Below are 12,059 nucleotides of genomic sequence, written 5' to 3' on the forward strand. Positions count from 1 at the left end.
AGTCAGAAGGAATAGTTAATATTCTCTTGGCCATACAGCATTGTAACACTAATTTCTGGCAGATTAACCCTATAACTGCTGATTAATAGCTTATGGGACGTGACCGGTTTCCCTTAAAAAAAAACAAAAAAAAAAAACGCAGGCAGTTATTTCCTACAGTTTACCCTTGTTAGCACTGCCTCATTTACACAGTTTACCATTCTAGCCTGGCCTATAGCTATGATGTCCGTTAAATCGTTAATCATCTAAGTGTTTGTGCCTAAGTGGTCTCTCGCTTGTGTTCTCCCTACGGAGGATACACGAGACCGCAGCAAACAATTGACATGCTGCAGTCTGGAAAGATGCTGTACAGGTCAGCGTTTGCTGCGGAAAAAACAAGCACAGTGGGCACGGGATTTCTAGAAATCCATCCACTGGACTTGTACTGTACACCAGCGGTTTGGACACAGTTGACATATTCTGCGTCCAAACCGTTGCAAATACAGATTGTGGGCACGCACCCTTATGGATAAGGGTCACCATTTCTCAGAATACTATACTAGTCAGCCAAAAGGAATGTTTTAGTTCAAGCCTTCTACATGAGTCCTTTCAGAGAAGGTTCTGAGATATAGAGAGATGATATGATATTATAATATATATTATATATATATATATATATATATATATATATATAAATAAAATCATCTCTCTCTCTAACTATATATACACGCAAACAAACAAAAACAAACAAACAAACAAAAACAAACACATATATATAGAGCACCAATTATAATAGATAGACAGACATAGATCTACTGCTCAAAAAAATAAAGGGAACACTTAAACAAGGATTTTGTATTTTGGTGTTCCCTTTATTTTTTTGAGCAGTATAGAGATTGTTATATTATATATCTCTCTATAATATATATATATATATATATATATATATATATATATATATATATATATATATATATATATATATATATATATATATATAAATAAATTTATTTGGCAAGGGTTACTATTGAGCTATAAAATTGTTACTTATAAATGGTGGGGCAAGAGAGGCGCTCTCTTCCTATTCTATGTGAACAGGAGATTTGCATATTTTATTTCACTGAGAATTTGGGGTCTCCTTAAGTGGAAAATTAATAGCTTAGATCCAATATTCTGTTAAGATCAAACTATGGTAGAGCTGGAAAATTAGGAGCCAAATACTGGTTTGTATCTACTACACTTAATCCATATAACTCACATACCTGGTTTCTTGTTTCTGGTTGGTGGCATTTTAGATTCTCTGTAAAACAAAGCTTCATGTTAGTAGTTGCCAATATACAGAAAAGATTAATACAGGAATAGCTGACTACTATGGTAAAGTCTGCAAAGAAATGATCACACGGAGAAGAGAGATTGAGGAAGATGGAGAGAAATGGAGAAACTCCGCACATTCCTACTGACAACACATTTTTTGGATGATTTGCTAAAGTTGAATGTTTTGGGGCAAATGGCATATTGTGAAAATTTAGTCATCTGCTATGGCCAAGTAACAGTAAATATTTACCCATAAAATAGGAAAAATCTACAGCAATTTATTTGTTCAACAAAGGGATTTTGCAAAAGATTTAAAAAAGAAACAAAAACTAAAATAATGAAAACAAACGATATAAAATATTAAGTATCAGATAGCTAAAACCAGCAGGGTGGTATTCTGTAAAATCCCATCATTATTTTCCGTTCTGCATGGACCTGGGAAAGCAATCAGTGTATAGCTATACGATGGCGTACTACTGTGCTGTGGAGTGTGGAGCTTCTGCGTCTTGTGAGGTCAAGTGCTGCATGGGTGGTCAGGGAATCACTACAATCTCTCCAATATTCACATTTTTGGTTTTTAACCCTAAATGCAGTGTCTTACCTTTTCATATATGATGACTTCTGTTTAGTTTCAGCTAATGATGTGCAAAAGACAGACTCAAGTTTCGCATTCTTAGGGCCTGCGCTCGCTTTCTGCTCTTCTGGTCTATTAAATGAGGGTTTTGTGTTTGCTGTTGGGAGTTTTTCTTTCTTAATCTGCTCATCACTTTTGATTGTTTTTTTCTTTTTTGTTCTTCTTACTTTACCAATAAAAAAGTCATCCTCGCTGTCACTGTCACTCTCCTCAAATCCAACCGACTGCTTTATAAACCTTTCTTCTGTGCTGTCATCAAAATATTCCTTGTCCTCCTGGTCAGACTCTTCGATATCACTAGAATCAGAATCCTTTGCAGGTGACACTTTTTTGAAAGGGAGACTTTGTGTAATCCTCTTTTCAGGATTGGCTGGCAGCGTATCTTTTTCTGAACTACTTTGCGACATGTCCTTCTTATCAGGTACTTCTTTAACAGCGGGTAAAGTCGGTGCTTGTGGGGTGATTAGCGGACAGGGCTCTTCATTGCTGTGGTCACTAGCGGTAAGATCTTTTTCCACATGGACGGTTTCTACTATAGGATCGTCTTTAACAGTCTCCATTTTTTTTTCCTGCGGTCTCACTTTCCGTTTTGCTTTTCCTTGCTTTGCCTTTTTCTCTACTTCTTGCTTTACATTTTTTGCGGGTTTGGAGGGTGCAGGTGCCTGTTTGGGTGGTGTCCCTTGTTCAGTATTGTTCATTCTCGCCTTTTTAAATGCTTCAACGGCATCTATAATAGGGTTATAAGGAATCGTGATTAAAGTTATGGTAAGGTAAGCAGATGTAATCATCGGGGATTAAGTAATGGAAGTAGGCAGAATATGAACAGAGAATGCTCATGCGCCATCCTAAATTCACATACTGATACAATTGTTCTGTGTGGAGTCTGCAGTGTGTGTCCTCTCCCTTCTTGTGAAGCTAGCCACATTACCTTCAATGCCACTATTCAGCGCACACTGCAGAGTTACCAGCTGAGCTGCACAAAGCAGACACAAATTATCTGTACTCTGTGCTTTGTAGTAAGAAATAAAGAGCTGAAGGTCCCATGATGACCACGTGACACCTCAAACTGAGCAGAATTTTAACAGCAAATCAATTATGAAGTGTCAAAGTTTTACTTATCTCTATGCCTAGAAAAAGACCCTTTAAGGTCTAAAGACACACGTCGAGAAAAACTTTGCGAGCGGAATGCGATAAAACATCGCATTCCACTCGGACCAATATTAGCCTGTGTGTCAGCGCACATGAGCTATTATTTTCTCAGCCCTAATCGGACCAAGAAAACAATCGCAGCATGCTGCGATTGTAATGTGAGACTCTTTCTCTCGCACCCATTCAAGTCTATGGGGCGAGAGAAAGATCGCACTGCACTCGCGGTACACCAGTGTACCGCGAGTGCAGTGCGAGAATGGCAATATCCGGCTACAGAGGAGAGAGGGAGAGAAATCCCTCCCTCCCCTCCTCAGTGGCGGCTCGCCCCCCGCAGCTGAGGTCCGCTCGCACAGTCGAACCTCAGTCGCAGGGACACTAGCATGACACTTAGCTTTGCTGTACTGCCAGCATGAGCAGAGTGTCATGCGAGGGGATCGCAGTAATCCCCATGTGGCCTCCGCCTAAGGTACATTTGGCTCATGGTGGATGACAAAATTTTGCACATCTTTTGTTTAGCGTTACACCACAAACATACGAATCTGTGAGAATAAGGGAAAAAGCCATGCAAATAATGCTTATTTGATATTTTTTGCAGTGTTCTTTTAATCATTAAAAGACCTTAAGGGGGCTTTACATGCTACGACATCGCTAATGCGAAGTCGTTGGGGTCACGGAATTGGTGACGCACATCCGGCCGCATTAGCGATGCCGTTGCGTGTGACACCTATGAGCGATTTTGCATCGTCACAAACACGTGCAAAATCGCTCATCGGTGACATCGGGGTCCATTCTCAAATATTGTTACTGCAGCAGTAACGAAGTTGTTCCTCGTTCCTGCGGCAGCACACATCGCTCCGTGTGACACCGCAGGAACGAGGAAGCTCTCCTTACCTGCCTCACGGCCACAATGCGGAAGGAAGGAGGTGGGCGGGATGTTACGTCCCGCTCATCTCCGCCCCTCCGCTTCTATTGGGCGGTGGTTCAGTGACGCAGCTGTGACGCTGAACGAACCACCCCCTTAGAAAGGAGGCGGTTCGCCGGTCACAGCGATGTCGCCGGGCAGGTAAGTAGTGTGACGGGTCTGGGCAATGTTGTGCGGCACGGGCAGCAATTTGCCCGTGTCGAACAACAGATGGGGGCGGGTACTCACGCTAGCGATATCGGTACAGATATCGCAGCATGTAAAGCCCGCTTTAGATTAGGGTAATGACACTATACAAGCAAAAAGTAGAGTACACTTTGCAGAAAAGGGCATTATAATTTATGTTTAGTCTATATATGTAACTGACCAGCCCCTTTAAGTGTAATGTTCTGTATAACCTACATTTAGACCTGCGTAATTATATGGTGCATTAAAGATAGTACACAGAATTTCAAAAAAAGTATACAAATTTTATTAACATGATATTAACAACACAGAGTATCACATAATTAGAGACGGATGTCAAAAAGGACACAGTTAAAAGTCATTCCCCTTAAAAACACAGAAAAACAATCCTGGGACAGTGTGGTATATAAAGTTGGTATAGTTGCAGTGGTCAAAGAAAATTTGGGTATACGCATACACCCTAAAGTGCATCAGAGCTAATTTGCACACAAACACCAATCTAATGTGCTTCAGCAGTCATAAAAAGGTGTATGCTTATACCCCTAATACATCAGAAGTACTAATACTGACATTCCAGCAAGTGTAATCAGAAAAGCTGATACGCAGGGTTAATACAACATGCAGATGCAAGCATCCCATACATATAAATAACCATCATAAATTAGAAAGGTCAAGACATGCATTACTGCAGTTGAGTTATTAATTAGTACCCATATGATGTTTTACCAAACTTCAGGTCAGAGCATGTTTAATACCCCAAGTACATACCATACCAACCTGCCAGGTTGGTATGGTATGTACTTGGGGTATTAAACAGCTTTTGTGATTACACTTGCTGGAATGTCAGTATTAGTACTTCTATACCAACTTTATATACCACACTGTCCCAAGATTGTTTTTCTGTGTTTTTAAGGGGAATGACTTTTAACTGTGTCCTTTTTGACATCCGTCTCTAATTATGTGATACTCTGTGTTGTTAATATCATGTTAATAAAATTTGTATACTTTTTTTGAAATTCTGTGTACTATCTTTAATGCACCATATAATTACGCAGGTCTAAATGTAGGTTATATATATTTTGCTTGGTAGACATGCATATGTAAATATGGATCTCTATTTCCGTTTTTGGATTTATAAGTGTAATGTTCTGCTCTGGTTATAATTGTTAAAAACCACACTGTACTTACCTTCACCACGTCCACCGGTGAGTTCCTGCTGCTGCACCCAGTGTCTTGCATTGGCTACGGCATTAAAGTCATGTGGACAGCGGGGCATCCAATGCCAGACACCGGATGCAGAGCCAGAGACCCCCTGAGTGAACCCAGGAATGAATGAGTACAATGCAATTTATAGTTTAATAAACTGCAGCTGAAGCGAACGTTGTCTAAAAGATAACCTGTGTAAAAATATTTGAAGCCGCCATAAAAAGTAATAATAACGGAGTATAAAGAAGCATGAAAGGTTTTTAGGTTATATAGAATAAAAAAAGCTCTCTCAAAAGGGTATGTTCAGACATTGCGTTTTTTCCTATGCCAGCAAAGTAAATCAGATTTCTGAAATCTAATGCTCACAATGCTTGTTTTTAAGGAAATTAATGGGGGAAAAAAATAAAAATAAAAAAGGCATGCAAAATGTGCAAATTTTACAGTGTCTTTTTACAACAAGATTTTTCTGCTGCAAATACGGATCGTGTGCACAAATTCATAACCAGAGTTCATATTCATTGTAAGAAATATCATAAAAAATGTCATTTTTCTAATGTTAAATTAAATGGAAGGGGAATTAAAAATGTGTGCATACATTTTACAGCAAAAAAAAAATAAAAAAAAATTCCAAACTGGAGCAATCTGTACGTGACTGGAAAACTGTGCCGAGGTTATGACCGTCAGGCACTAATAGAAAACAAAACAAGGAATGGAAAGAAAAATATGAAGATGATACTGAGGGAGGTAGAAGAGGGGGAAACTGCTGTGGATGTGCCAAGAGGAGACATTTATGATTATTTGTTTAACAAATGCTTAAAAACTACAGTCTTACAGACACATGGGTCGTAAATTTACCTATGCAAGTATATAGAATAAAAAGTTTTATTTATTGCATTTTACATAGAGGATAAAAGTATATTTATAAAGGATTCCTCTTTCCCTCCGACATCTATTACCTCATTATGGAGTTATTCCAGTCTGAAGCAAGTCTACAGGAATATTAGCAAACTACTCAAGCAACACTTCCATAATGGTAGTCTACGGCCTTAGGCCCTGTGCGCACTAGAAAAAGGATTTTTTTCAAGAAATGTCTTGAGTTTGAAGGATTAGCGCACTTACGTTAAAAAAATGCACCAATAACACATGCGTTTTTTTTTCCCGAAGGTTGGTTCCTGCGTTTTTTTTTTTTACCATTATCTATGGCAAAAAAACGCAGATACCTGCAGAAAAGAAGTGACATGCTCCTTTTTCTCCAGAAATTCTGCAGAAAGAATGTTCTTGAGAAAAAAAACAGTGTGCCCACAGTTATTTTTTTTTCCATAGGTTTTGCTGGGGAATGTCTGCAGAAAGGTTACAACCATTTTCTCAAGAAATTTCTGCAGCAAGACCGCAAAAAAAGCCAAGACAAAACGTAGTGTGTGCACAGGGCCTTAGGATGCAAGTGGTGAGAGACTGGTCTAATCTCTTGACACGTAGCAGTAGATACAGGAATTAAACATTTTCTCAGGTATCTCAGCAGTCTAAGGCCCTGTTTTTTGCCGCGGATTTTCCTCGGCTTTTGCTGCACAAAAGGTGCGTTTTTTGTTCCTAACCTTTCTGCAGTCCTTCCCCAGCAAAATCTATGGGAAAACCAAAATGCTGTGCGCACACTGCGTTTTTATTCCTATAGGTTTTGCTGCAGAATTTCTGCAGCAAAAAAAAAAAAAAAAAAGTAGCATGTCACTTCTCCGCAGGTACCTGCATTTTTTTCCATATTGGCAAACCGCATAACCGCATTGACCATCCCGTGGCAAAAATGCGGGTGCGTTTTTACCGTAGATAATCAAATTTCCCAGTGCGCACGGACCCTTATGCTGGATTATTTTGTTAACTTTACTGTGTAAAAAATTAAAATAAACTAATCCAAGGCCCACAACACAATCATGCAAGATGGAGAATACAGATTCCTTACCTTTAATAGCCGTTATCTTCTTCTTAAGCAAGGGATGTGTGGCTAATCTGGTGACTGCTCGCGTTTCCACAGTGCTGTTTGCCTTTCAATAAAATGAAGTGAAAAATGAAGATGTAAAAACAATAAAATAAAAAGTAAAACTAAAGTATTTCATCATCCAGAAAAACTAGCACTAAATTGAAAGCTGCAAGAAAAAGGCCGCTTAGAAGCCATTTCACAAGAACCAATCAAGAGACTTAAAAAGGGAACCTGTCACCAGATTCTAGAATACCGTATATCAGAGCCCAGGCCGCTGTGAAGAAGGTAAAAAACAGTTAGACTCACCTAGGGGGCGGTCCGGTGCGATAGGTGTCACTGCTCACCGGTTCGGCACCTCCTCTCTGCGGCAATCGCCATCCTCCTTCCTCTGAGGCCCGTGTACATGATGCGACCTATGTCATCCACATTAAGATCCTGTACAGGAGTACTCTGCTCAGGGCAGATTACAGTATTGTAGTGCGCATGCGCGGGCGGGTCTTTAACCTTTCCTCGCTCCTGCGCATTACAGTACTTTGATCAGCCCTCAGCAGGGCAGACCAAATTGCATCTGCGCAAGACTGCAATGTTGGCCTCTGTGGATGACATATAACAAGTCATCCACAGTGGGCTGGGTAGAAGGAGGACGGTGATCGTCACAAAGAGGATGCACCGGACCATAGAGCAGCGACACTGGACCGCCTCAAGCGAGTATTAGAAAAGTGTTTTTATCTACGTTACGCAGATCAACCTGGGCTCATCTATACAGTATTCTAGAATGCTGTATATTAGAGCTCACTGGTGGTGGCCGCAGGTTATAGTCACCAAATCTGGTGGCAGGTTCCCTATAAGAGGTTAACCTCAAATATTGCCCATTGAGCCAGCAGCTAATTTTTCCAATTCTCCCATTAATATGAATGCTCAGTTCCCCTAAGTGTTCAGATGTTTGTCTATGGAGAGGGTGCAATCAGCCAAACAAAAGTTATGTTCCCAGAATCTGTAAAAAAAAAATAAAAATTAAAAAATAAAAATAAATAAATAAATCTGTGGGTTTGGTGGCTGACAATGTGTATGGGGGCAATTTAATCTGATATTATACATTTATCTACACCAGGCTCGGTCTTCTCTTGTCCAATGGATGCATTGATGGAAAGAACAGTAATGTATGCTGCACCATCGGGGAACTACAGGAGAAGGCATTAACTCGAGCAAAATCGACTAAAATCACTTTACAAATTGAAAGTCTGTTTATTACTTCGCATAGGTGCAAAGCTGTAGGGTAAGGTATTTTTCAGGCAATGTCATCCATTATACATATGTAGACTGTCTAGAAGGAATGTAGCCATCTGCTCAAAATAGTAGCAGCTTGTCATTTCAATTCTACACGTTCCCTCAAAGCTGTGCAATTCCCCCTATTAGTCTGGACAGGCCCCACGGTATGGCATCACAAACATCTCAATAGTTTGTTGGTTGCAGCTTTTAGTATTTCATCAAGTGGACGTCCGCTCCGGAGGAATATTGATGGGCTGCAGGTAAAGAGTGACTGTTCAGTAGTTGCGGCTAGGACTTGAGGTCACAGTAAACTGAATCACCAAAATCTCTGGAATGAATATGTCACAAACCACCGGGGGGGGTCACTCAGAAATCCCCCGCGCTGGCTACCAGTACGTCACAATCGGGGGGTAACAAGTGGGGGTCACCCCTCCTTTATACCTCCCGACCGACAGACAGAGCACGTGACGCGCTCTCTAGCGCCCCTCTTATAGTCAGGCCAATTATGGAATTGCCCGACCATAAGCAAGGAGGCCGCTATACTACTTATGCCGATTATTGAAGGGTCCCCGGTGAGAGTAAGGTATATATTCCCCCGACCTCCGCGGGCGGAATATATAAAATCTCCCCGAATCTCACTGGCCTCCCCACAATAATCCTTGGCACAATTCGCTGCCACCAACCGATTTACGGTAACTATTAGCCGAACACACAGACGTGGGATTCAAGATCGAGATAACAGAACAGCCCAAGATTAATTATATAATTTAATCAGCCTAAAGCACACTAGAAACTACAATATATACAATAGGGAATCTACAGAATATACATATGTCAGAGTACAGTCACAATCAAAGCATGGGTTACAAACAGGCATACACAGTTCCAGCAGTTACCTTGTTGCGTCTGGCCACAGGGGGGCGCTGTACCCAGGTTTCTAGGATCCTTCCCACAGATGTTTCCTACACGTGCCCCCAGCGAAAAGAACCCTGGAAAATGGCCGAAGTAGGGTTATCAACCTGGGCACATCCAGGTCCCCTCCTACCTTAGTGACCTCAGAGGGAGCACTGCTCCACCCCTGGCTTGAGTTATGGACAATCCACAACATGGAATATGGGCCATAACTTTGCCTGGGAGCGTCGTAGGCGGACGCCAATGCTCTCATTGTGACAGTTATGAATTTAGCTACAGAACGAGGGGACTCATGACCTGTCTGCCAGTTCCCCATTGGCTGATATCACGCCTGGGGCATTTCCCAATGTCCTGCTCCCATAAAAAGGGTGTGCCGGCATCGTCCGCATGCGGAGACACCATTTTTATGGTTGCCATATTTATCGGAAATATGGCTTGCGAGATATGAACCATTTTTTACTGGAGTCGTTCTGTCTGCTAGTTCCATAGCCTTGCTAATGAGATACAACTCTTGTTACAGGGTGACGGCAGGGAGTCATCCTGTGTCCATTGTTCCCACACCACCTCATCTCCATATCACAGGAGATGGCCATGGGATTTGTTGCTAAACCAGTTGTGTGAAGGAAAGGGGGGGTGACACCAGGAGAGGGCTTCCTGACATACTTGAGTATCATGATTTATCGTCATATCTCCGGATTTACCTCACAGTGCTGCTGTGGGGGGAGGGGAATACACTGTTTTGAAACTACGGTTGTCCAGTATTTGACAATCCCTATAAAATATAGTACATTAAAATGGTCAAAGTTGGAGAAACGTCTTATACAAGTTCCATGTGATGGGGAACACCACAAATTTTCCATCCATCTAGTCTATTCCCATATAATACAACAGAAGAAATCTCCATATTATCGGTACGTCAGTTGCTGGACATTATAGGACATGTTGTACCTGGACCCACTGAAATCGGAGTCTTTTACGCCATCTCACCATGGTATTTGGTGTGTGATACACGATTCTTACTCTAAAATAATATATATTTAAATATAGTTGGGGAACCCCTCCAAGGGTATTGGACATAGGCTATACATTACAGGTGTAAAGTTAGAATTTAATTATCACAACTTGGGCGAGATCTCGCTCATTGCTTCGGTCATTACGTCACCAGATCCACTCCCTGGAAATCCCAGAGTTTAGAGTCAATAAAGAGCTTTCTTTCTATTATGACTTGGAAAATAGTGTTTTCTCCAAACAATGGCACCTTATGTTTGGGTGTGGATAACAAACTAGTCTTTAATGGCACAGTGCAGGGTTCGGCTTCCACCGGCCCAAACTTCACATTCTGTAAATAAACATGAGGCAATGTCTTCCGACTGCAGCAAAACAACAGCATTTTGTGTTACGGCTTTTCACATGAATAGACTGTACATAAATGTTGTGCCGTCCCCATGAATAGAACAGTAATGGAACACACAGACCTAGTCATACTGCAAGAACGCCTTTACACAGTGCGCAATGTGCTGGTGAAGTAGGATTTTTCCCTCACATCGTCCTCTTACAAAGTGAGGAGCATTCTACCATTTCAAAAGAAATACACTATTAAATTATCACCATGGCGTCTGTACAATGAAGAGTCACGTTGTTGGCTGAACCAACATCCAGGAAGAGCTCGGTGAGTCACTAATACGAGGTCCTAATTTAGAAAATATGTGAATTCAGAGGAAAGTATTAAAAGATATGAATCAGTTTTCCTGGCCCAGACTCTATGGCTGGCTGACCTGATTACAGGCAAGAAGAGAGATTGATTTCTAAATGAAGACGTGTATAGAAGGTGCAGGTTTATTGGGTACTAGCTTATCAGTATACGACTACTCAGTGCCCCCATACACAGCACTAATGTTGACCAAACGCATCGATATAGTCAGGATTGGCCAACAAGTTTCATGTGTATGGGATCTCCTAAGTCAACATCTGTCGGGGGAGAGATCAGTCCAGCATTTTGGCCGATCCCTTTCTTTTCCAGGTAACAAGTCCCCATCAGAGGTCTGATCGCAACTCTCTCATAGATAACAGATTAGCACCATGTATGGGAGAATCTGAAGAATAGTTACCCTCCAAATGATCACTCGGCCAATAGCCAAGTATTGTGTATGCGGGGGAGGGGGGGTTGTCTTAAAGGGGATCTGTCAGCAGGTTTTTGCTATGCAAGCTGAATCCAACATGCTGCAAGGGTTAACACAAAGTTCAGTCCAACCTTTTATTTATTTGTTAGGTTTGTTTAAGCAGCAGGACCTTTATTAATATAGGATTAATAGCTCATGCACTTGGCAGTCCAGCCTGCCCCCTGCTGTGATTGACATTTCACTGTTAATACACAAGCTCTAGAGAGAGCCTGGTGTGGGTACAGCCTGGTGAGGGCATCTGGTTGTATAAAAGGCACTAGGAAGGCAATTTTATGCTTTCTAAAGTACTGATAATTTGGATAATATTACAATATTGTACCATAAACAGTGGATAGATTG

At 41.2% G+C, this 12,059-nt stretch overlaps 1 protein-coding gene and 1 long non-coding RNA gene across 2 annotated transcripts in view; one reads left to right on the top strand and one right to left on the bottom strand.

Moving 5' to 3' along the window:
• SRFBP1 (serum response factor binding protein 1) overlaps positions 1–12,059 on the bottom strand; it is a 118,431-nt gene that overhangs the window by 4,002 nt on the left and 102,370 nt on the right. The window contains exons 5-7 of the mRNA XM_075341877.1: positions 7,342–7,423; positions 1,895–2,654; positions 1,242–1,279 (exon numbers count right to left, since the gene is read on the bottom strand). Of these exons, the coding sequence (XP_075197992.1) occupies positions 1,242–1,279; positions 1,895–2,654; positions 7,342–7,423 (880 nt within the window). The remainder of the gene's footprint in view (positions 1–1,241; positions 1,280–1,894; positions 2,655–7,341; positions 7,424–12,059) is intronic.
• LOC142300225 (uncharacterized) overlaps positions 11,067–12,059 on the top strand; it is a 29,344-nt gene continuing 28,351 nt past the window's right edge. The window contains exon 1 of the long non-coding RNA XR_012752666.1: positions 11,067–11,209. This is a non-coding gene — a long non-coding RNA (uncharacterized LOC142300225). The remainder of the gene's footprint in view (positions 11,210–12,059) is intronic.

Source organism: Anomaloglossus baeobatrachus, chromosome 1 (assembly GCF_048569485.1).
Source record: "Anomaloglossus baeobatrachus isolate aAnoBae1 chromosome 1, aAnoBae1.hap1, whole genome shotgun sequence".
Lineage (NCBI taxonomy): Eukaryota > Metazoa > Chordata > Amphibia > Anura > Aromobatidae > Anomaloglossus > Anomaloglossus baeobatrachus.